This window comes from Mauremys reevesii, linkage group 4 (assembly GCF_016161935.1).
Source record: "Mauremys reevesii isolate NIE-2019 linkage group 4, ASM1616193v1, whole genome shotgun sequence".
Lineage (NCBI taxonomy): Eukaryota > Metazoa > Chordata > Testudines > Geoemydidae > Mauremys > Mauremys reevesii.
The window spans coordinates 23,997,949-24,023,069 of record NC_052626.1 but is presented as its reverse complement, the minus strand read 5'-3'; the positions used below and the strand labels follow the sequence as shown (position 1 = coordinate 24,023,069).

Below are 25,121 nucleotides of genomic sequence, written 5' to 3'. Positions count from 1 at the left end.
GGCAGTGGCTCCTGGGGGTGCGGTGGGGTGGGACAGGCAGCTCCGTCGTGCGCTGCCCTCGCCTGCGGGTACCACCCCCGAAGTTCCCATTGGCTGCAGTTCCCCATTCCCGCCCAGTGGGAGTTGTGGGGGCGGTGTCTGCAGGAGAGGGCAGCCCATGGAGCCCTCTACCCCTGCTCCCCCAGGGGCCGCAGGAACATGGTGCCGGCCGCTTCTGGGAGCCGCACGGGGCCAGGGCAGGCAGGGAGCCTGCCCTAGCCCTAGCCCCATTGTGCCACATCCCGCGGGCCGGATTGAAAGCCCTGATGGGCCAGATCCGGCCTGCGGGCTGTTCTTTGCCCTTCCCTGTGCTGGAGGATCCTCTACACGTGATGCTGACTTTGGATGGGAAGTAGAAGTGGTAGATTCTATGGCAGGAGAAAATTAGCGACCTAGTCATATCTGCAACAAATGCTAAGATGCCAGATATGGGAGGTGTTTTGCTTGTAGTAATTTGACTGAATGCTTTTTTGCCTTGAAGTTTGTAGAGCACTGGTATTTTTAAGCTCAATTTTAATAAGTTAGTTGGACAGAAACTGCAAATATTGTGCCATTCAATAAATAGACATTTCTTTAAATAATTATATCTATTTAAAAAAAAACATTTTTTACCCACCCTAATCATTACTTCATTTGGTGTGATGAAAATAATTGAAATAATTCTGTTTAGCAGAGTAGTCCATTAGAGTTTGCAGCTGACCCCGGCTGCTGCAGGAATGTGGTCTGTACCTTGTGTCTTGTTAACCTTTGAGGTTAATGTTCGTATATCACACTAACCGTACTTCTCGTTATATCCAATTTCTTATTTACATAGGTTTTTTTTAAAGGTAATGTTAGCTAGGTTCACATGCTGATATAATTCATGTTACTTGCAGAGTAGGTTTAACCACACAAATGTGACTTCCTGTAAAAAGTGCAATATGTTAAAAACATATTATAGGGGTTTTTTTTGTAATTTTTCATTGTGAAGTGGATTTGTTGCAAGGTAGAACAACCAAATAACTTCTGACATCAATAATAATGATCAGGCTGGTGGGAAGAAAAATAGTACAAACCAAGTTTTGATAAACAAAACGAAAACAAAGTTTAGGAAAACTATCAGTTTGCAACTTCTAAGAACTTTACAAAAACACCATAGTTAATGAAGATAACTCAGTGATTATTAGCATCCTCATTTTAAAAAGTGAGACACATTCTTAGCTTTTGTGAAATACCAGGTTAGTGGAGCTCTGGCTGTTTACACGAGCTGAGGAGCTGCTCCAGGGAAGCAGAGTTTTGTGTAAGTCTGAGAGCCAGTATGGGCTTCAGTGGTACTACTCACATGCTCCAGTACTTTGCTGGATTGGGGTCGGAGTGCTCAACACTCTGCAGGATGCAGCCTTTAGTTCTGAAATTGGTTAGTTCCATGGTCACTGTAATCATTTGTGGGAGTGAGTTCCATGGCCCAATAAAGGCTATAATAAGCTGTCATGGGTACAGGGTGAGCTGCCCTCTCAAGTGCATGCCTCCTGGCCCCAATGTCCTGGCCCCAGTGTTCTTAGACTGGATCTCTGGGCTGCAGCTCCCCTGTGTAGCATGACAGGCCCAACTGGGTTTGGTACCTGAGAGCCTCTGAGCAGTTGCTGATTAAAGAGACTCAAAACAGCTTCTTCAAAACAAAGGATTATTTATTAACCCAAAGGAACACAGCAAGCAGAGAAAGGGGCTAAAACAACAGAAGGCCTGTCCACCTGGTCTTACCTAACTGTATTATTTGCTTGCAAGCTCCGGGTAAGTTCCACACAGTCCTACTTCTGATCTTGGGGAGACAGACAGCCCCTGCAGCATTCTCTCATTGTCTCCGAGAAAGATGCAGCTCCAGCATCTGCTGCCTACTCGCCTCCCTTTCTCTCTATGCTGGTGTCTTTAATGGTTTAGTGTTCCTTTGATCTTAGGTTCCAGCCTGGGAAAGGTAAACCTGCTATCCTAGCTGGAGCCCAGCAGATGGGCATTTCCCATTTTGTAGCTCCCTTAGTGTTCCCTTAAAATACCTTCTCTCTCTCTCATAATTTCATTTCCTCTTTGTTTCCCTCCAACAGCCTCTTTTAGTTCCATGCAGTCGTGCAGGAAAATATCAAACAGGTAAATTGAAGTGCAACTGATGGTCATAAAAAATAATACAGATATCTCCCTCGTTCTCCACATAAGCATTTTACATTCTCTTTCGTCACAGCTCTAGTATGGCTTACATTATCTTTGGTAACCTTTACAATGAAGGTCGTTCTAACTGCTGCTATAGAGGATATGGGCCATTAGATAGGGCACTGAACTGGAAGTCAAGAGACATGGGTTGTGATTATTAGTCATCTTTCTTATGGGAGTCTCTAGGCGCCAACCAAGAACAGGGCTCCATTGTGCTAGACACCTTACAAACATAGAACAAGAGACAGTCTCTACACTGAAGAGCTTACGGTCAAAGGGCTCGTCTTCACTGCAGTATTAACTCAAGGTAAATTAAGTGTTGCCTCTAACTTGACTCTCGGGTGACCACTCATCCCTTATTTTAAGAGATCATCCCTTATTTCTTTGATTTGTCCCTTAGGGTGACCACCCATCCCTTATTTTAAGAGTTGTTGAAATGTATTAAAACCGATAGTAAGTACCATGTTAAACATTAAATAGAAGGTTATAATAATTCCACTGTATATCTGAGGGCAGTAGAAATATACACTTAAGAGAAAAATACATGATGTGCCAAGGGAAGTGGTGTTTGCCTAAAATGTCCCTTTACAATAAAGCATTGTCTCTAATTTTTCCTGTGGTTTTCCCTTATTTCCATCCAACAAAGACGCTTACCCTACCTGACTTCCTTTCACAGTTTTCTACTTCAAGTTAGGTGGTGCTTTAAACTCGAGCTAGCTGGCCTAAGAGGAGGTTGGGGTTGCAGCTCTCATGCCGCTGATAGTTGAGCTAGTAATCCAGTGGGAACTTAGCTTCTCTGTGCTGTTAATTCAATCACTTTTTGTGCAAACGTTCTCACTTAAGTGTCATTGACTGGAACGTGGGGAATCGGGCCTAGTGATTGGATCAAGAGTCGGCAGTCAGGAATTGGAGTCCAGGGTCAGAGTTGGAGTCACAGGTCAGATGCCAGAGCCAAGGGTCAGGGCTGAAGTCAGAGATAAGGTTTAAAGCCAGGTTATCTGGAGTGTGGCAAAGCAGGGGAAAGACTGGGTCCAGGACAAGAGTGGGGCTGGAACAAGGCAGGAGCAGGGCTGGAGTGAGCCTGGGAACAAGCAGGCAAAGGAGCTAATGGAACTGGGGTGAATACTTTGAGTGCCATTGGCCTAATACCGCTGCTGGACTTAAGAGCATGCCTCTTGGTTCTTCCAGCCAATTGGGTGGCCTGGCCAATCAGGTGATTCTGCTGCAAGCCAACTCTCATTCAGCTCTCTGTCCTCTGTTCCTCACTAGGTAGGTTGAGCTAGTTGGTTCCACAAGCCCTAATTCATGACATCGAACTAGGCCAGGGTTTTAGACCATTACAGTAAAATACTTCTCTACTTTTCTCAGAAGGAAGTGTTTATATCCAGCCATGGGCCTTCAGAGAAATGCATTTGATTGTCTCCACTCAGTTCATAGTAAATTATGGGTCTTCATTTAAAAAAAAAAACCACAGCACCCCTACTACAACTGTACGGAAGAGCTACACAAAATACAGTGGGATGACTTCTCCCTAAAGGATTGTGTATATAGCAGAAAAACTCATTTGCCTTCACAAGCTCTTCCCTGTGAATCAACAGAACATTTTATTTTTCAGCTTGCATTAAAAAGAGCAACATATTTCACATGCATTCATGCTACCATAAATGTTTTCTGAATTATTGCATTTTTTTATATTATGGAGGGTAATTCTACAATAGCCAGAATGCAAATTAACAATTAAAGCCAGGACATCAATAAAATCTGTCTAGTGGGTTTCATTAATGTTACATCTCAAACAAACAATCATGCCATTTAAACAATTTTATGACTGCCCCAGCTACACGCTTTGAATGATCTAAAATTCTCTTGTTCTTTACTATGGTACAATACTTTAAATATGTTGAAAATAAATATATGTCTGAGATATATTTTCTAAAGTAGCTTTGCAAATATATTTCAAGGTTGCTTTTCTTACACAAAGGTACTCAGATTTTAAATAAATTTAGGCCACATTCTGATACCCTTACTCATGCTGAATAGTGTGACAGATATGGCAGTTTCCTGCAATGTCCTTGGCAGATTTTATTGAATTAACTTTTGGTGCCCTTAACTGTGAAATATAGAACCTTAGTGAACAAATAACCCAGTTGAAGTCAGTATTTCTTGTGTAGTAAGAAGCTGCTATATGTGAGTAAAGATATCAAAATCTAGCCCTCTAATAATAAGTACATTAATGAGATCCATGCATGGAGGGTCTCCTCCATGTCTGCATATCCCCACTCCTGTATGGAAGGTTAGCTCAGACCCATTCCAAAGGCTTCTCTGTGGACCAGCACCTCATCAAAGGTGCTCTGTATCCTTTGATATCACTGGCAGTAGAGGGCTGTTAGCACCTAACAGGATCAGGACCTTCAAGAACAACTCCTTCGTCTTCCACAGCAACCCTGGAAACCTATCACATATCCTACAGTAGGTAAGATGCTAACAATGCTGGTAAATGAGCATTTATCTTTGAATGTTCCAGACTGCATGTGTCAGTTTTCAGGGAAGCCAAACCATCCAGGGAGAAATTATATCTTAACTCATTGATTCATAGATTTCAAGGCTAGAAGGAACTATTGTGATCATCTAGTCTGACTTCCTGTATAACACAGGCCATAGAACTTCCCCAAAATTATTCCTAGAGCAGATATTTTAGAAAAACATTCAAATTTGATATAAAAATTGTCAGTGATGGAGAATCCATCATGATCTTCGGTAAATTGTTCCAATGGTTAATTACCCTCACTGTCAAAAAAATGTACACTTTATTGCCAGTCTGAATTTTTCTAACTTCAACTTCCAACCATTGTTTCACATTACATCTTTCTCTGCTAGATTGAAGAGCCCATTATCTATGTTCCCCACATAGATACTTACAAACTGTAACAAAGTCACCCCATAACCTTCTCTTTGTTAAGCTAACTAGAGCAGTCAACCACCAGACAGGAAAGCCTGATACGTCGTCATAAATATGGTTCTAACATTACAACAAAAAGAAATGACTCACATGAAAATACTTTTTTTAACAAAAAGGAGGGTGTTTTTAGTGACAAACGCTATCGGACATAGCCATAAATGTAGAGAGAGTGACCAATTTTTTTGTAAATAAATGTGGAATTTACTGCCGTTCATCAGATTTATCATTTCACTTGCAAATAAATAAATAAAAAGTGTTGACAAGTAGGCAGGTAAATTCCAGCGGAGGGAGAAAAGCTGCTGTGCAGTAGATCAAGAAGACTGTGAGACTCAGAGACCTCAATGGTGGACATCACTGAAGAATCTAAGTAGATAGATCAATGAATGGCCATGCTGCTTTATACACAGTGGGGTCTATTAGCATCTGCTATGCAGATGAATGCATTTGCTTTAACTTTTAAGTAAGTTAGTAGTCCTGTCATGTCAGAGGCATACTGCACTTGGAAGGAAATAGTTTAGGAATGGCTAACTATGGATATTACCATTCGGGTTCAAACCGGCATCTCAGTGGGAAAAGACCATTTTAATAGGATGTCTCTAGTCTGGTCCAAAATTATATCCCAGTGTATGGGAAGCCTTAAAATGTGTGTGAGAGCTCTAAGAAGGGAAGAAGAAAATTGAGAACAGGAATTGGCCATTTTTATTGGGTTAATCACACAACTGTACAAAACTAGTCAGGACATGATGTGTGGTAACGTATTGAATTTGCTGTCACTGTGGTGTAAAAGTCGGTGGTCTCTTAAGCATGTACTGCTTTGTAATGAGGCTAGGGTTGACAGGTGTCTGGTTTTCGACTGGAACCCGATCGAAAAGGGGTCCTGGCAGCTCCAGTCAGCACCACTGACTGGGCTGTTAAGTCTGGTCAGCAGCACAGCGGGGCTAAGGCAGGCTCCCTGCCTGCCCTGGCTCTACACAGGTCCTTGAAGCAGCTGGCATGTCCCTGCGGTCTCTAGGCACAGGGTGATCAGAGAAGCACCACAAGCTGTCCCAGCACCGGCTCCACAGCTCCCATTGGCCAGAAACCGTGGCCAACGGGAACTGTGGGGGCAGCACCTGCGGGCACGGGCAGCGCGCACAATGCAGAGCTGCGTGGCCGTGCCTCTGCCTAGGGGCTGGACATGGCGGCCTCTTCCGGGAGCAGTGCAGAGCCAGGGCATGCAGGAAGCCTGTTTTAGCCCCGCTGCACCGCTGACCAGGAGCCGCCTAAGGTAACTGTCGCCTGGGTGGAGCCCACACCCTGAACCCCCTCCTGCACCTCAACCCCCTGCCCCAGGTCGGAACCCCTCTCCCGCACCCAAACTCCTGGATCCCACACCCCAAACCTCTTCCCGCACCCGAACCCCCAGCCCTGAGCCTGCTCTCCAAACCCCTTGGCCCCCCCAGTCCGGAGCCCCCTCCTGTACCCCAAACCCTGCACCCCCACCCAGTGAGGGTGGGAGGGAGGGGGGCTGGAGTGAGTGGGGGTGTGGCATCAGAGAAGGGATGGGGAAGAGCTGGGGCCTCAGGGCAGGGTGGGACAGTGCCAGGGTGTTTTGGTTTTGTGCAATTAGTTGGCAACACTAAATTAGGCCCATGTTTTTAGCCTCCTCATGTTCACTTGACTATAATGGAAATCCAGGCTGGCAACAGTGGAGTCGGACACCTTGCATGTTGATGCAATGTAATATAATTAAAAAATCAATATAGAAATGACCGTAATTACATTTTGAGTGTTATGTGCAATGAAATAGCGTAATGGATCTGCTACAAAATATCTCTAGTCTCAATAATCTTTTTTTTTAGATGCATCAGGACATTTATGTATAAATTTCAAAGTTGTGGTTGTTAAACCATGACTAAATACAAATGCTGATATGATCCATACTGTTCTGAGAGAGAGAGAGAACGTAGGCTATTCATAGTCATATGATATAAAGTGTTACCGTATGCCTGCAGTGCACTCCCCTGCCTCACAGCATTAACAGCGATTTATGGCCCAGAAAAATAGCTGGGGAAACTTCCCTGGTAGCTCATATCATTATCTGGTTTAGATATAAAACAGTGTAATAACCCATTCCAATTCCCACTGAGATCAGTAGAAAGACTCCCCTTGATTTCAATGGGCATTGGATCGGACACTTTATGACACGTTTGGTGGGAAGTTACTATAGCAGCCGCAGAGGTAAAGTGAGAAAATAGAATTTAGGCTCCTTAGTTTAAGGTGATGGGGTTGTAGGCTAGAATCAGGTCCTGGGAGGGACCATAAGGTTTGCAAGTGATGGAAGGACTTTGCAAAGAGTGATTTTCCTTGCATTGTGTCTCTTCTTTTATGTTGCTTTTATTTCATTGGAGGCAAGTAATGGACCTGATTCTGTTCCTATTGAAGTTAATGGTTAAAAACTCCCATTGACTTCGGGGGAAGCAGGAATTGTGCCTGATATTTTGTACTATCGGAGAGTTAATTAAAATGCCTCAGCTACTAAAACTGACTTGGGAAACGCTGCTGTAATGTACCTGCCCACCTTTAAAAAGAATAGTGCAACATTTTGGGGTTTTGTTTAGTCACACAATGTCAATATTAGAGCTGTATGGAGGGCAGGAGTTCCAGTTCATGACGCATTTTGCAATTTTGAAATTTAGCTTCATTCCAAATCAGAATGAAAACCAAAAATTGATAAATTCTTTGTGAAGGAAAATTTAAAAAAAATCATTTTTCATTGAGCACGATGTTTTGTTTTGATTTTGACTTCTTAAAATGTTGCATTTATTATATGATAGTATATATTATTATAGTACAAAATTTCAAAATGAAAACTCATTCAAAAGAAATAAAACATTTCAATCTGAAAATATCAAAACAGGACCTTTCAGTATTGTCCGAACTTTTTTCCCTGGTTTTCTTCCAAAAGGAAATTCCAGTAAAATAGACTTGATTTTGCAAAGCATTTTAATTTGGATGAAATATGGTTTGGTCAAAATTTCTCTGATCAGCTCTCATCAATATGAATAAGGGTGCAGATGTGCAACAGACATCATGGAGGACACAGCATTTGGCTGCTGAAAGCAGATGTACTTCACTCTGCAGCCTGTTCTTGATGTCCTAAACTTTCACTGACTCTAGGGATAGTCGCTTATGATCAGCAGGTACTCAGCCCTGTCTTAGTTTGGCCTGTAGTTAATCAAACAGCTGTTTTTTGGGTTTTTTTTATAAGCAAACATATGCATTATAATGAGAAAGTGGGGGGAGAAGGGGACAGGACCATGAGCTCCATTTTGTAGCATGAACTATCCTCTCCTATAAACATCAGAAGTTGAATTGGGCTTTTCAGAAAAACCTTTCAAACAATTCATGTTTTATGATTACTCTGCCAAGAGGTTTGTCCAAGTTATTGTTGTTCTTAAAGGCCCTAAAGGATTTCGGCCCCATTGTACTATAATGAAAAACCATTCCCTGTCCCATATAACAAGACAACAACAGGTGGATGGACATGGGCATATCCCTTATAAGACCTAAAGTACATACATAAAGAATACTAGTATTAATATTTCAGACTGTACAAGCTACTTCTCCTATATGCTCCAGTAACGCAACCTACCGATTTTCATGCTCTGAAGTAATAATAGCCTATTATTCTGGATTTCTTAGCTTTAGGATAATTAATGGATTGTCTGCCAACATAGGGCATGCTGTCTGACACTGTCTGACTATTTATCATACTTATCAGCATCACGTCTGAGCATATCCCACAGGTAGAAATGACAACAATGAATCTCTCTCTTCCTACCTTGATGGCACAAGAGAAGATAGGAGTTTTTTCTGGTTATTGTTTGTTTCTTTGCTTGGTTTTTTAAAGATTAATGAGACAGCTCTTTAAGTGTTACCACTTTTCATTGGCTACTTGAAAATGCTTGACCATCCCTCCACCCTAAACCAGGACCACCCAGAGGATTCAGGGGGCCTGGAGCTAAGCGGGGAGCTGCGGCGCTTATACTCACCCAGCGGCGGTCTGGATCTTTGGCGGCATTTCGGCAGCGGGGGCCCTTCAGTCGCTCCGCGTCTTTGGCTGCACTGAAGGCCCCCCCCCCCCGCTGAAATGCCACCGAAGACCCGGACCGCCGCTGGGCCAGGGCTCGCGGGGCCTTATGCTGGACATAAACCATAACAATTTCACTTATATTTTTAAAAGACCATAGGCCTGATCGTGCACTGCTTACTCATGCAAGCCTACTGTTGTGTGCAGGATGAGGGCCCAGATCTTAGATCATAGAAATTTTGAGCATTTACCCATTTCTCGTGAGAGTAGTTCTAGTGTCTGTAACTGCTGGGAATTCAGGGTAGCAATAGTTGAAATACGGGTTGACAGTCCAAAAATGTCAGTGATGGATGTTCAGTATTATGTTCTGTTTTTGTGTGACCTCAGCTATATACCCAATGATATCTGTTTCATATGGAAGATGTATTTTTTACAGTAATCTGGGGGAGTGCACCATTTGTCTTAGCTTCTATTCCAAGAATAAATTTCAGTGGGAGGGAAATAATATTCATGTGAAATTACAGAACAAAAATAAACATTTACAGTAACTACTGTATAGTGATTATGCACTTTAACAAAATATTTTTGTTGCTTGAAACTGCAAATGCACACAAGGTACTCCTAGGTGCTGGAACTAGGGGTTCTGGGGGAGCTGCCACACTATTTGGCTTGAAGTGGTTTCCATCATATGCGAGGTTTACAGTTTGGTCCAATGGCTGTCAGCAGCCCCCCCCCCCCACAGTGTTCCAGCACCACTGCTAGTGCTAAAAAATATAAAAAATTTAGATCAAGTTCAGGAAAAAAAGCAACCTCTGTTATATTTCTTTAGATGGGGAAATCTTCCAATCACAGTTCCCCCAGAATACTCCAGAATTCATGTTGTCATTATCTACATTTATTTAAAATTGTTCTTCACATCTTTAGCTCAGGTTGAAAATAACTGAAATACATGAATCCAGATATTCTGATTTTTTTAAATATAATCTTGTATTTCTTAACATTTTGGGCTACTTCTGAAAGATGATTATGTCAGTAATTAAACTGCATCTCCCCAGCCCCTTGATCTTTCCTTCTTTGCTAGTAAGCTGAAGTAAAACTGTTTTTTAAAGAACCTGTGCATCTTCTACAGTGTATTTTGGGACTTCTAAATGCGTCATCAAGTTCTGAGTATTACAGACAGTAGCTGGATTAGTGTAATTGATTTCTTCAGTTTACCTAACAGGGCTTTTGGTTTGAGGGTCCACTTGCTTCCAGTTTAAACTTTACTCCAGTTAATCCGCCAATGAGCTACAACATATTAATAATTGTAAAAGCAGATATGAAAGGCCTCACTTGTCAACAGGTGCAAATTAAATGGAGCATTAATGCTTTTGGTTCCCTTTCTTAAAGTATTCGTGAATTAAGTTTCCACTTAGGTCCTAGTATTGGTGTACAAGATTAAAAAAGAATAAATTCAAGAAAAGTAACACGCTGAACTGTGTGTATGTATTTACACACACATTTAAGCATTAAAACATTAATTTAATTTGGCAGGCACCATGCAAAATGCCAGCCTTCTGAGGGTTAATAGACCAGACACGCAATATATGGTTTAAATGTATTTGATAATTGTGTTTTCCTCAGAATAGTTTGCAATAAACCACACATTTACTGTATTTTATGGTTGTGTTACTTTTGTTCTCCAGCGAACAGAGTATTTGCCAAGCCCGGGCTTCAGTTATGGTCTATGATGATACCAGTAAGAAATGGGTGCCAATAAAGCCTGGACAGCAGGGATTCAGCAGAATCAACATATACCACAACACTGCCAGTAACACCTTTAGAGTAGTTGGAGTTAAACTACAAGATCAACAAGTGAGTAACTATGTCTTTTGTGTCCTGTACATTATCCTTTGATCTCTAAAGCTGTAATCAGTTATATAATTAATCCTACTCCTACTAAGTGTATATACATTTATACTCTGCTCCATAAAGCCGTGTCCTGTGTGATTTCTTGATCCAGGACTGTACCTCTATTTGTTAGAGCTTGTTATTTGTCCTTTACATGAGAGAGAAATCTCATGGAAGATTTTGTGTGTTTTCCGCTCCATTGTATTATCCCTATTTTCTACTGAAGTCTTTGCTCCCTGCTACTCCCCAGCTGCTCTTTACTGCTCCATCCATGGTACAAACTTCTAGTGTTCCTGCCAAATAAGAGATCATTCACTCTCCCTGCGACTCCTGCCTTCTCATGATGAGTAACTAAGTTCTCATTTTGCATTTTAAAAACCTAAGCACATATTCTGATTTCATTTACAATGGCATAAATGGAGCTATGTGGGATTTACACCATCAAAACTGAGTTCAGACTCTGCTCCCTAGTCAATGGCTGCCTGTATGATAGGGGGGAACTGTCAGCAGCAGTGTCAGGTGTGTCAGGTTGAAGTGTGAAGGCATTTGTTCTCAGGAGCTATAAATAGATGTCTCATTCTAAATGTAACATTCACATTCAAGTGAACAAATCACATGATTCTCTAAACTGTTAAATCAATGAATTAGTCCCACTTTACATTTTAGAAGAAGGGCCTGGGAGTCAGGAGTCCTAGCCCTGTCATTCACTCGTGTGATCTAGGGCGTGTCACTTAATTTCTCTGTCTCCGTTTCTGCCTTTTGTAAAATGTAATGATGCTTACTGCTCTGCTTTGAAAAGCAATCTGTGGATGGGAAGTGCTACATATGTGCTAATTAGACTATCTGATGCACCCCACCGCCTTCATGTTTTTCAAAGGGAAACCCAAATAATTTTTGGAAAATGTAGTATGTTGGTTTTCAACTATTTACAGTGTACTTCTGAAACTGTTTAAAATATTTGTTCATCTCTAATTTTATCCTTTTCTGGTCAGCAAAGATGTTATAAATATACATAAAACTTGAATCTTGCATTTTGAATAGAGCTGAAATTTGTAAAGTTGCTGTGTTTAATTAGTAACAAGATCAGATATCTTTGTTTATGCTTTGGTATCTTTGACTGATGTCACGATGGTTGTGAAATAGTGCACATTAATGAACTTCTAATACCTAGCCCAGTAAAGGAAGCACAAATCGTCGTTTCACATGGGCCCAACATAAATAACAGCAGTTGTTTTTTGTATACAAATTTTTCAGCAATTGGGTGATGGCCTTTTTTTTTTTTTTTTTTTTAAACTGCTTATTTGTAACCCAGAGGGCTTTCTTAATCAGATTATAACCAATTTAAATGTAGGACAAATTTGAGAGTTAAATTGTAAGTCTTGGCAGTGGTGTTTTAAATGTCAGTTCATTAGCTTTAGCCACTGGATTGGATTGCAGATGTCATTGTTTGCATGAAGTAAATAAGCAGGCACAGGTCACAGGGCCGGCTCCAGACCCCAGCGCACCAAGCGCGTGCTTGGGGCGGTGTCCCGCGGGAGGGCGGCAGGCGGCTCCGGTGGACCTCCCGCAGGCATGCCTGCGGAGGGTCTGCTGGTCCCGCGGGTCCGGTGGACCTCCCGCAGACGTGCCTGCGGAGGGTCCGCTGGTCCCGCGACTTCGGTGGAGCATCCGCAGGCACGCCGCGGAGGTCCACCGGAGCCGCTGCGGCGCCCCGCCAGAGCGCAAATCCTAGAGCCGCCCCTGACAGGTCATCACTGAAAACGTCTGAATTCAGGACGAAACATATGTAAGAAGATGATATCCATATGTCTCTACTGAGTGGAGGTGTTCAGGCGTTTGATGATAAAAAATAATTGTGAAACTACCTGAAACTAGGTTAAAATCTCTTCAGAAAATAAAAAGGTATTCGAGAAAATACTCATTTAAAGATGATTACAAAAAATGTATTATAATCACAAAATCCGTTGGATATAGCATAAACTTAGAGATAAGACTGGTACTTAAAAGACCATTTCAAAGTTTTTCAGGTTCAGAATTTAAACTACTTCACATCAGTCCCAGCTCTAATATCACATCTTCTGTAGTGGTTTATTACTGCAGCTAAGATTTGCTAAATAGTTGCATTTAACAACAACAACAACAAATGACATCCAGTACATATTGTTCTCTGTTTAAACCAACTCATGCACACATTCATACTGACTTCAGTAAAGTCCCATTGAAAAGTGAGAGATTGTTAAAATTAACTACACCTCTACCCCGATATAACGTGACCCAATATAACACGAATTCGGATATAACGTGGTAAAACAGAGCTCCGGGGGGGGCTGCGCACACCGGCAGATCAAAACAAGTTCGATATAACGCAGTTTCACCTATAACGCGGTAAGACTTTTTGGCTCCCGAGGACAGCATTATATCGGGGTAGAGGTGTATTTAGCTAGCAAAGCATGTTTTCTGAAAATGGCCAGATCCTCAGGTAATGTAAATTGGCATAAAATGAAATCACTGGAGCTATGTCGATTTATACCAACTGAGGATCTGGCTCAAAATCCCTAGCACAGTATTGCCGCACAGGGTCAATTTAAACTTGTATTGCATGCTGATTGGCAGGATGAGATAGAGAGAGATTAGTTTAATCTACATGACATGACCTTTCTCTCCTTTTAATGTCTTCTGTTTAATTTTCTCCTTACTCTAGATCTCTCTGAATCTTACGTTTTTAATTTGCATTCTCTGTCTCCTGCATCTTCTGCTGCATGTAGGTTTTCTCTTTCTTGTCTTTCTCTAGCTGCTTTTTCTTCTGGCCCTTTTCCTAGTTTTCGTTTAATGATATTTATAACTTAGTCCTTATTTTCCTTACCTTTCTATCTCTGTTTGTCATTTTCTCTACTTAGCCACCACTGAAAAACTCCCCAAAAAGGTTCCATCCCACTAATGTGGTTTTTAAGATGATGTTGTGTGTGATCAAATGTAAATTTAACAACTGGAAGTGGTCATCAGACCATTTTATAGGTCTCATTCGCATGCTCCACTGTGTGTCTCTCTCTTCCTCAGCTGCAATGTTTAAGTACTTATTAACGACATAGTGCAAATGAAGTCATCTGTTTCCCCTGCACAGACACACGTATCCGTGTAGACTCATACCAACATGATCAGCAACCCCAAAAAAGCAGCAGCAGTACAGTCTGAGGCACTTTTCAAGCTGTGGTCACCAGTGCTTTAACCACTTCCATTTTGTTAGTCATTTGTCTTGAATATTTGTCTGCAGAAGTCAGCTGCTTTTAGTTTAAAATATAAAAATGGGACCTTGGAGAAGGTGGTACTTTTCAGAATTGACCACTGCAAGGTTAGGCCAGAATTGGAGCTTGTATCCCGACAGCATCCTTGTGGTATAAATTCGCCATATTTTTGAAAATGTTGGGTCAAATTCATCCCTGGTGTCGAATCATAGAATATCAGGGTTGGAAGGGACCTCAGGAGGTCATCTAGTCCAACCCTCTGCTCAAAGCAGGATCAATCCCCAGGCAGACTTTTGCCCCAGATCCCTAAATGGCCCCCTCCAGGATTGAACTCACAACCCTGGGTTTAGCAGGCCAATGCTCAAACCAATGAACTACCCCCCGCCGCCCCTAGAGGTGGGGTACCTCTTTTATTGAAGTTGTGGGGGCCTGGGCTTGCTCTGTGGAGGTATTAGCCATTCTGAGGTTATTAGGCTATAACCCTCTGAATTTTAGAGTATGTGCAGTTGGTGCCAATCTGGGGAAACATTGCAAGAGCCACAAGCATCAAGTCGAAAGGAAATGTCCTTGCATTATTATTATGTAGTGCCTAGATCCCAGTGATAAACAGGGCCCCCTGTTCCAGGCGTTGTACAGATCCATAACAAAGAGACAGGCCTGTCCCAAGGAGCTTCCAATCTAAGTATAATACAAAACACAACAGATGGATACAACAAACAAAGGGAGAACAAGGTAACAGTGAGACATTCCTGGCCATCATGAAAAGCAATAGTGGCATTGAAAGATGGCAAATTATAATATGGATCTAAAAATATTTTTTCACACAATTCAGAATTAAGCTGTGGAACTCATTGCCACAAGATGTCATTGAGGACAAGAGCTTAGCAGGATTCAAAACAGGATTGGACATTTATGTAGATGGTATGATTAGCTGGTGTTTCAACAGTAAATATTAAAAGGGATGTGTGACGGGGTGTACGGATCCTGTGCTGCAACAGCTACAATAGGGTTAATGGACAAAGCAGCTACTTCCTCACCTGCAGCTAATTATATAACCAGCAGCAGCTGGAATCAAAGGCTGCAGCTCCTGCAGAGAGGGGCTGCTGTCAGGGTGTGTCTGGAGGACGCTGCACCAGCCACAAACTTGAAGACAGGAAGTGGCCCATGGAATCAGCAGTGAGTCTGAGGAAGGAGAATGTATCAGCTTAGTAGTACGGGGTTCCGGAACTGGAACATGGAGGAGAGGGAGTGTCTGGGTTCCTGTAGAAGGGATGTAAATCCCTCCTGCAAAAGACTACTGAGCTCAGGTTGGGGCTGAAGACCTGACATAAGCTCCTAGGACTGTTTGTTGAACTCTTTATTATCCTGGAAAGGGTAGGGCCCTATAAGCAACTTGTTGGGAGGGCTGAGTTGTGAGAAGGGTAAACTACTTCAGGCCCAGGGTGGCCAGTGATAGGGTGTGCCAGAGGCTTCTACGCCATGCCTAGCCGTGATGGGGGCACGCTGGCCAATGAGTGACCCGTCTACAGGGGAAAAGGGGTTTTCAGAGGGATCAAAATCATCATGCTTTAGGCCTGAAGTTAAACTCTAAGTACTGGGAGTTAGAAAGAAGAACCCTTTCTGGTGGGCAGATTAATCCATCGCTGTTTTCTGCAAGGTTCCTTGCACTTTCCTGTTGCAGAGCTGCTGCTGGCCATTGTTGGAGATAAAAACTATTCTAGGTTGGACCATTGGTCTCGTCTAGTGCGGAAAATCCTAGGTTCTGATATATGTAGCTCTAGAGGAAACTTCCCCTAGAAATTTTATAAAAGCTATGTTCCGAACAGTGGAAAATGTTTCTGTATTTATTTATTTTATTTGCTACTTTGAAGCATCCAACTTTCCATTTCACAATTCGCCTTGTGATCTAAGCACCATCTACAGCGGATTCTACTCTGCCTTCATTCTTTCATCAGGAGACAAAGCAGTCCTGTATTTGCTTTAGTCAGTAGTTTCAGAATAAAGAGGCAAAATTCAACTCATGCCACTTCCTTTCCCTTTTAAAAGAGGCCACCCTTTGGAGCATGAGGACAGGTTGTATACTTATTCTTCTACACCAGAGGTGGGCAAACTACAACCCATGGGACCGTTCTGCCCAGCCCCTGAGCTCCTAGCCAGGGAGGCCAGCCCCCGGCCCCTCACCCGCAGCCTCAGCGCACTGCAGCACCAGTGCTCTGGCCCGCTGCTCCTGCCGGGCAGCATGGGCGGAGTGGCCGGTTCCAGCCGGGCGGTGGGGCTGCAAGCTCCTTCTGCTCTGAGCGGGCATGGTAAGGGGGCTTGTGTGGGGGGGCGGGGTTGGATAAGGGGCAGGGGGTCCCGGGGGGCAGTCAGGAGGTGGGGGTATGTATAGGGGTCGGGGCAGTCAGGGGATAGGGAGCAGGGGGAGTTGGCTAGGAGGTGGGATCCCGGGGGAGGGGTGGTTAGGGGCGGGGGTCCCGGGAGGAGTTGGTCAGGGTACAAGGAGCAGCAGGGCTTGGATGGGGCAGAGGTTTTGAGGGGGGAAGTCAGGGGGAGGGGTGAATAGGGGGCAGGGGCCAGGCTGTTTGGGAAGGCACAGCTTTCCCTACCCGGCCCTCCATACAGTTTCGCAACGTCGATGTGGCCCTTAGGCCAAAAAGTTTGCCCACCCCTGTTCTGCACATTGGTTTTGCTGGCAGCCTGAAAAGTGGCAGTATTCCAAGAGTTAATATGGGCAAGAGAGTTCAGAATTCTCTCTCTCCTCCACGTGAAGTGGTTAAACCCCCAAAGTGAAGGCAGTGTTCTGAATTCTTCAGCCCACATGGGATTAAATACGCTGATATGCAAACGGAAGAGTTTATCTGCATTGGTAAATCATTTATTGGAGCGGCTTTTTGCAATTTTTATCTTGAATTATGTTAGTCACCAAATGCTCCACACCCTTCAGTGCTCTCCAGGTTTGTACAGTCCTGCCCCTGAAAACCAAAGACTCTGCCCAGATGAAGGGGACAGACTGCTCAGAGTAGAGAGATCCACACGCCAGTCTTCCCAAACATTTCTTCAAAGGCCCTGGCTCTGCCTCCCTGGCTTAAGTTCTTCAGAGATGGTTGAAATGTTTTTTGGTTTTTTTTTAATTGGTAAATGTGAAAAATACAGACATAAGACCCCTTTCCCTCTCTACAGACCCATTTCACCATGGGCATTATCCATGCGAACTTCCCTATATTCCCTTGCCTAAACTCAGAGGGATCGTCTGTAGGATGAGCAAGTAGTTCCATCTCTGTGTGATTCAGGCATTGCTCCCTCCCACCCCCATGCTGTGTCTGCCATCTAGTGGAAGTAATTGTGGTCTTGCAGAACTGGACTGATACTGCTAATTTATATCCCATAGTCAACCAAGCAGCCTTGTGACCGCAACAGACTTCATTCACTAGACACGTGAGCTGGTTGTGAATGGGGAACAGACATGCAAGATTCTGGATCCCAGGGGGGATTTTGATAGGGTGGGGTTGTTTGTTTTAATTATTATTGGTTTTTTGTTGGATATACCGTATTTGTATTACAATAGTGTTTAGCAAACCTAGTCATCGACCAGAACCCCATTGTGCTAGGTGCTGTACAAACACAGAACAAAAAGACAATCCCTGCTCCAGAGAGCTAATAATCTAGGTAAGACATATATTTCTAAGGCATACATCACTTAAGTATTTGGGGGGAAAAGGATTCTTTTTAAAGAACAAAAAGAAGAAAGCAAGGCATAATTGCCTATTTTGCCTCTATTCAGATAAGTTTTTCAAATAAAAATCCCTGTGATGAATCCTGTGTGTCAGTCTGAAAATGCTGCTGTGATAGGAATTATAGAATATCTACTATGAGAGCTCCAGATCCACCAGCTTGTAAAGGGACAGTGCTGATGTTAAACTAACTTGTACTCTTAATGTAACAGCTCTGATTCTGGTCTTTCTGTAGTTGTCTAGCATTATCTGTAGTGAGAAATACAGAAAAAACACAACAGCCACCCATAGATATCTGTCTGAAAGATCACCCAAAATGGCTATGCGTCCTGTTTCTGATCTCACACAACTGTGAATCAGGAGTTTCTCCAGTGAAGTCTGTGGTGACAAAGTAGTGTGAGGTCAGAATTGTACCCATGGCGATTAAAGTGTAAGTTTAATCATGATCTTCAGCTGATACTCGCTCTTGAACTATTCACTAAGCACCAAGTCCATAGAACACAAAGGATGTGGTCTAGAGCTAACAAGGAAAGTCTCCTTTTAGGCTAATTTCCAGTGTTAAGGAAGCAGTGATTGTATCATTAGTTACCCACTAATACCTGTCTTTGGATTAAAAAACATTTACATTTTATTTTATGTAAATTCTATATATGATTATCAGATGTCTGTTAAATATTTATTTTGGCAGGCTTGTGCCATCCTAAAATGGTAATGGAAATGTGTGGAAAGCAGGTACTGTGCTTATACATTCGCTACTTGTCTAATATTCTTCAGCCAATTTAAATTTTTTCATCCACTGTAATGTCAAAGTTCTTAGAGCGATGAGTCATCCATCTGTTAAATTGATTTAAAAAAAAATCAAAACCACTTTTGACTCAAAATGGAGAAAAAATTTTCAGAAACTAATTAAACATAAGTATTATTAATAATCTAATTACACAGTTATTAATAATATTCTAATAATGCCAAATACTTACAATGAACCAGATAGATCATTTCTGCATTTTGAAAAAGATTTGCAGCTCGTGTGTACAGAGAAACAGACATAGGTAGTACCCATAACCTTTGTGTTGCTAAATTGAAGATCAAGTTAAAGAGGATGAAGAAGGTTAAAAAGAAGTGGCACAGTTGAAAGATCCAAACACAAAAAGTGCTTTTCAGCTTGAACTGAAGAACCAATTAAGTGTTCTAATGGAATCAGCTAAAGAAAACCAAGACAGTGATATTCTGTGGGAAAACATTAGTGTGTGTCGTCCAGAAAGCACAAAGACAGTCCTAATAATAACAAAATCTAAAGGGAAGAATGCTGCTTGGGCAAAAATGAAAGAGAAGTAGTAAAAAGAAAACACACATGAATGCTAAGATGTGTGAAGAGAAGCAAGTGGCAAGAAGAATACAGAGCTCTATAGAAAGAGGTAAAAAGGAGGAGTGCTAGAAGGGAGGAAAAGGCACATGGACAGAAAATGTCAAGTGGCTGAAGATGCTAGCCAAAGAGGTGACCTTACAACCTTGTATAAAAGAGTTAAAAAGCCAACAGGGAACTTTAGCAGCACTGGAGGTCTTATGCAAATAGAAATACTCTTAGTACAGAAGAAGAGCAAAGGAAAAAATGGGCAGAACATTTTTAGGCTGTTTTAAATAGACCAAGAACAAGTAAAACTCCTGAAATACATGATGAAGACTTTGCATTAGAGCTTGACATCAGTAAACTCAAAAATGAGAAAGCAGCTGGAGAGGATAACATAGCTGGAGAAATGGTTAAAGCAAGCGACGAAACAGCCCTCCAGACTTGCCTTGTGTTTTTAGATAGAATATGGAATGAAGAAAAGACCCTAACCCAAAGGAAGAGAGGCCATAGTAAAATTGTTAAAGAAGGGTGACCTTACCTATTCCAATAATTGGAGAGGAATCACATTGCTTTTAGTGTAACGTCATCCTAGAACATATAAAGAAACAAATAGATCTCCAATTTAGAGAGGAACAAGCAGGTTTGAGACCACTGAGATAATATGAAAACCATATTGTTGTTCCCAAATATATTCTAGAACAAAGTGTGGAGTGGAATGCACTCTTGTGATAAATTTTACAGATCTTTCAGAAGGCTTTTGACAGTATACACCGAGTCTTTGGAAAATTATGGCATATCATGGAATACCAACAACAATAATTAGAATTATCATGGATCTCTACAATAATGCAGAATGTGCAGTCAGAGATGATGATAACATCAGTCAGTGGTTTGTAGTGACAACTGCAGTAAGGCAAGGATGTATTATGTCCCCACTGTTTTGCATTGGTCATTGACTGTGTAATGGCAGAAGGCAGCCGAGGAATTGTATGGACAAGTGTATTGGATGATCTTATTTTTGCTGATGACATTTGTCCTGCTTAGTACTACACATCACTTAATGTAAGAAAAAAATCCAGCTTTTGGCAAACATAACAAAACAAGTATCAGAGGGGTAGCCGTGTTAGTCTGGTTCTGTAGAAGCAGCAAAGAATCCTGTGGCACCTTATAGACTAACAGAATTAGTCTATAACACAATTTTGTTTATTAACAAGGAGAAGCCAAATATATGGCTATCAATGTCTCAAAAGCAACCATTAGAGTATGGAGAAGCACAAGAAGTCAGTCATTTTACCTATGTAGGGAGTGAGCTGTGCAACAGTGGTGACACCATGCTATGTGTCAAGCAATGAATAGCAAAAGCAGCATGCAACTTTCAGAAACTTGGAATTATGGAAAGGTAGCACTATTGGCACTGATACAAAAATATAATTCTTTAACACCAGTTTCATGTCTGTCCTCCCTTTATGGAGCCAAATCATGTAAATCTACAACAGAAATTAATGATAAGATCAACTCATTCCAAAGTCAATGCCTGTATATCTTCAGAGTCCATTAAAAAGAGTTTCTTGAACATCAGAAATTCTGAATAGAGCAAACCTACCTAAAGCATCAAACCTGGTAAGAAGACAGCAGTGGTTACATTGAGGATGCCCGTTAAAGATGCCATCAACTTCAATGTCAGGTGAGAACATGGACAGCACCTGGGAAGAGAAAACAGGGCAACATAGAGAAACATTGTGCAGAACAGAGAAAGAAGACAGATCCATCAACATGACACTCAGAAGCCTGAACAGACCAGCAGAAGGCCGATATAAATGGCAGAAACTGATGAATGCCTTATGTACCTGAGAATGCAGGAGGATAAAGAATACCTAATATGAACATAGCACTTTCTATCTCCAAAGAACTGTAAATCATTAGCTAATTAATCCTGCTGTTAATATTATTTGGGTTTGTGTCTCCTGAACTCCAAGCTACTACTGTACTTCTTTCAAACTCTGAGATGTGCGGATGTCTGGCTCACATTGTTTGTGCCATAGTTAAGCCTGGAGTGAATTTTCACCGCAGAAGAAGATGATGCAGAAGAAGGATTTAGAACAGACTTTTCTGCTTATATTTGACATTATCGTTGTAAACACAGAAGAGACAAATCAATAGGCTTGCCTGTTGGTTGGATATACCGTATATTGTTAATTACTAAAGTAGATAAGGCTGGAGATGGAGTTAAGAGATTTAAAATCTCTGGAGGTTTCAGAGGTGAATGCATTTCTGTGACCTGCAGCTAAGGCAGCTAGGCCCCAATCCTGCCCCTTACTCAGTCAACAGAATGAGATGTCTCCCCCTGTACACAGCTCACCTGCCAACCACTAATGAGTTGAATATTTCAGGTTAATAGAGCCATGTTTTCAAAAGGGCAGCTTCCCTTTTGTGGGCAAAGTTTTCACCTACAGAATTCATGCCTGTAATTGCAACAAGTATCAGGGGGTAGACGTGTTAGTCTGTATCCACAAAAACAACAAGGAGTGGATGGCACCTTAAAGACTAACAGATAATGTGTCATTATATAATGCCTGCATCTGTAATTTTCCCTTCATGCATCTGAAGAAGCGAAAGCTTATGCCCAAATAAATCTGTTAGCCTTTAAGGTGCCACCAGACTCCTTGTTGTTTTTGTGTAATTGCAACACTGGCACAAATCTTCGGGAGCAGAGCATGAGTGTGAATCAGGCAGCTAGCATTGCAGGAACTCTGACTTACACTTGTAAGAAGGGAGGCTTATTAAAGGTTTACCCCAAAATTTCCTTCTGTATACGTCCGTGCTACACAAGCCACTCAGGGGGCTATTTGATTATCTGACACCTCTGTATTATTTTCCATTAGCCCTTTGTAGTGAGTGGGCTGCCAAAACGTCTCTGCTTTCTGCTTCCTTGGTCTTCTTTTCTCATTCCTGTCCTAAACACTTTCACGCATGCTGCCCCTTGCCCTTAAAATAGTCTCCCAAACAGTGTGCTGCAAGCCCCCTTCTACTCCTGCAAGTCACTTCTTATCACTCAGTGATGGAGCTGATTCACATATGACCTAATCCAAATGCCATTGAAGAAAGACTCCCATTGACTTCAGTGCGCATTCAATCAGAATTATAGCCTGGCGCTTGCTTGGGCCTATTGTAAAGCGAGGGTCCAAACAACCCCAGCTGTAAGGGCCAGCTATGAAGTTCAGACCTAGATTTACAATACTTGAACATCTGGAACTGTTCTTATCCAGGACCAAGTTTCAGGCTTATCTCTCTCACACCCCCACCTGTTTGGTACAGAGACAACCTCCGCCGGCCACACTGATATTTTCAGGGCACTGTCTCTGTGTGTAACTTTGGACTGTGAGCCCTTCAGGATGGGGATTTTTGTTTTGGCCCTTATATATTACCGGTCATAAAGTGACAGTGTAGCCTGCTGGGGAGTGCATTATAGGTCCCCAGCTGTACCCAGTCTACAAAGCACCTGAGGCTATTACGGCATCAATTAGGAATCCTTCACTATTTAGCTCAAGCTATAGCAGCTCATGCTTTTAGCTTTGGAGGTTCCCAGTTCAATCCCCGGTGTGTCAGCCAAGATGGCGACCATCATACTATGACTATGAACCTTTACTAATTAGACTGTTGCCAGTCGTTTTAATTTGTCTCTGAGCACAGCACTTGGCAGCTCCATCTTTAGGAGAAGAAAGATGAAAATCAACAAAAAGATTAAAGAACATTGTAAGCATTTCTCTCCCCAGGCTATTAAAAAGCCTTTTTATTTCTGTAGCCATGAGTGGCAGCTTCAGAACTTGCAGCAAGTGGAGGTGGACACTCTGAGTCCTCCGGTATAATCTGTGCCAATCTAATTCTAGACAAAACAGTTCTCCAACTTGAGAAACTGGTAGTAACTTGGAGTATGCAGAAGGAGCAAGTCAGACCTCTGGCATCCGCTTAAACATGTAACCTGTTGGGGGGGAGGCTTGGTGCCAATGAATCAGTTGCTCCCCTTCACTAACAACTGTGGATGATTTCTCCCCAACGGGTGCCAGGAGCTGCTGGCACCAAGTCAAACACCTGTCTACAACATGTGCACAGCTGTATGGTGGAGCTTTTGAGGGAGGCATGAGCAGGTAACAGATTTTTCAGGTTGCGCCCATGTGCCCCGACACTGAATTGAACAATTCTAAATCTCCTCAGCAGGTATGTGTCTGTAAATGTCAAAACTCACACTGGCCTACCTTGTTCTGGAAGGTGTGTATATATATTTTTTGCCATTACAGACCTGAACTGATCCATGCCTTTTCTTTCCTGTCAGAGTAGAATATTTGTAACCTTCATCTATATTTCAAATTGCAGGTAGTGATTAATTATTCAATTGTGAAAGGACTGAAGTACAATCAAGCAACACCTACCTTTCATCAGTGGCGTGATGCACGGCAAGTCTACGGCTTGAACTTCGCAAGCAAGGAAGAGGCTACCACGTTCTCCAATGCAATGTTGTTTGCGCTGAATATCATGAATTCACAGGATGGAGGTATGAGCAATCACTTTGCTCTGCTCTTTTATTAATCTCTCTGTTAGCCCGAGGTGCTTGCTGTCTGCATTTACATATCTCAGTCATATGATGCAGGTATGCCTGGTATCTGTGCCATGCCAAAACAAATAAGCAGAAAGGTGTAATTTAGTTTCCTGGTAAAGGGTCTTTAATTGCACCAACAGTTGCTGTGGCAGGCTTTGCTTTTCCTTCTTTCTTTCCATTTTTCACTCAGTCTAGTCCACGCCAAGAGATTAGTGGCCAAATTTTGCCATCTTTCCATTGCATAGTAGCTGACTGGGCAGGTAGCTCCATTTATTTATATGATACTACTGGTGGACTAATGTGCAACTCAATATGAGTAAGAGTGGCAGAATCTGAATCTAAACAAACAAAAGCTAGAGCAAAGCTGCGACATCTCATAAACTTTACATGTAGAACTTGGAGCTTGTGTTTCTTCAGGTGTCTTATTTGTCAGTTACAAACATTGGCTACACTGGCCTATCTGCCTTGCATAGAGGGTACCTATATGTACAGTGTGTGGCTTCTGGTTATAGGACACAGTAAGGGCCAAAGATTTAAACCTTGGCTTTGGCTTATGCTGTTACAAGTAATATATTGACTGCAGTTCAGGCTTATAGTGGAAAGAAATTGCTTCATGAGTTGAAAAGGTGACTGGTGGTGTCTTGCCAAAGACACAGACTAGGGGCCGTATTGCCCAGTGGAGGTCACTTTTATAACCCGAGAGGTTTTAAGTTTCTTCTCTAAGCTTAAAGCCTTTGATCTATAGTATCTGAGTCAAATTCTGCGCTCAGTTATGTGTCTGTTACCTCACTGAAGCACGTGGGTTAACTGAGTGTAGAATGTAACTCTAAATGCTTTGTTATACCATTTATTTTATTTTCCTGCCAAATAATGCTTCAGGCCTCCATTTTCTCTCTGGAAGTGCTTCAGCTCCAGTTACCCTCCACTGAGGCATCTGTGTTACATTACAGTTTCGTGTTACCGTCTCACCCAAGTGCAGTGCCTCATTGGCAATAGTGGCAGCCATCTTAAATAAATGAAGTAATGACTCAAACATTTTAATAATTTCTGACTCACACAAAACAC

The 25,121-nt window shown here is 42.2% G+C and overlaps 1 protein-coding gene across 7 annotated transcripts in view; it reads left to right on the top strand.

Moving 5' to 3' along the window:
• The window catches only part of EVL (Enah/Vasp-like), a 214,473-nt gene that overhangs the window by 102,224 nt on the left and 87,128 nt on the right, over positions 1-25,121 (top strand). For all 7 annotated transcript variants that reach the window (XM_039536877.1, XM_039536878.1, XM_039536875.1 and 4 more), the window contains exons 2-3: positions 10,937-11,105; positions 23,834-24,011. In XM_039536877.1, the coding sequence (XP_039392811.1) occupies positions 10,937-11,105; positions 23,834-24,011 (347 nt within the window). The remainder of the gene's footprint in view (positions 1-10,936; positions 11,106-23,833; positions 24,012-25,121) is intronic.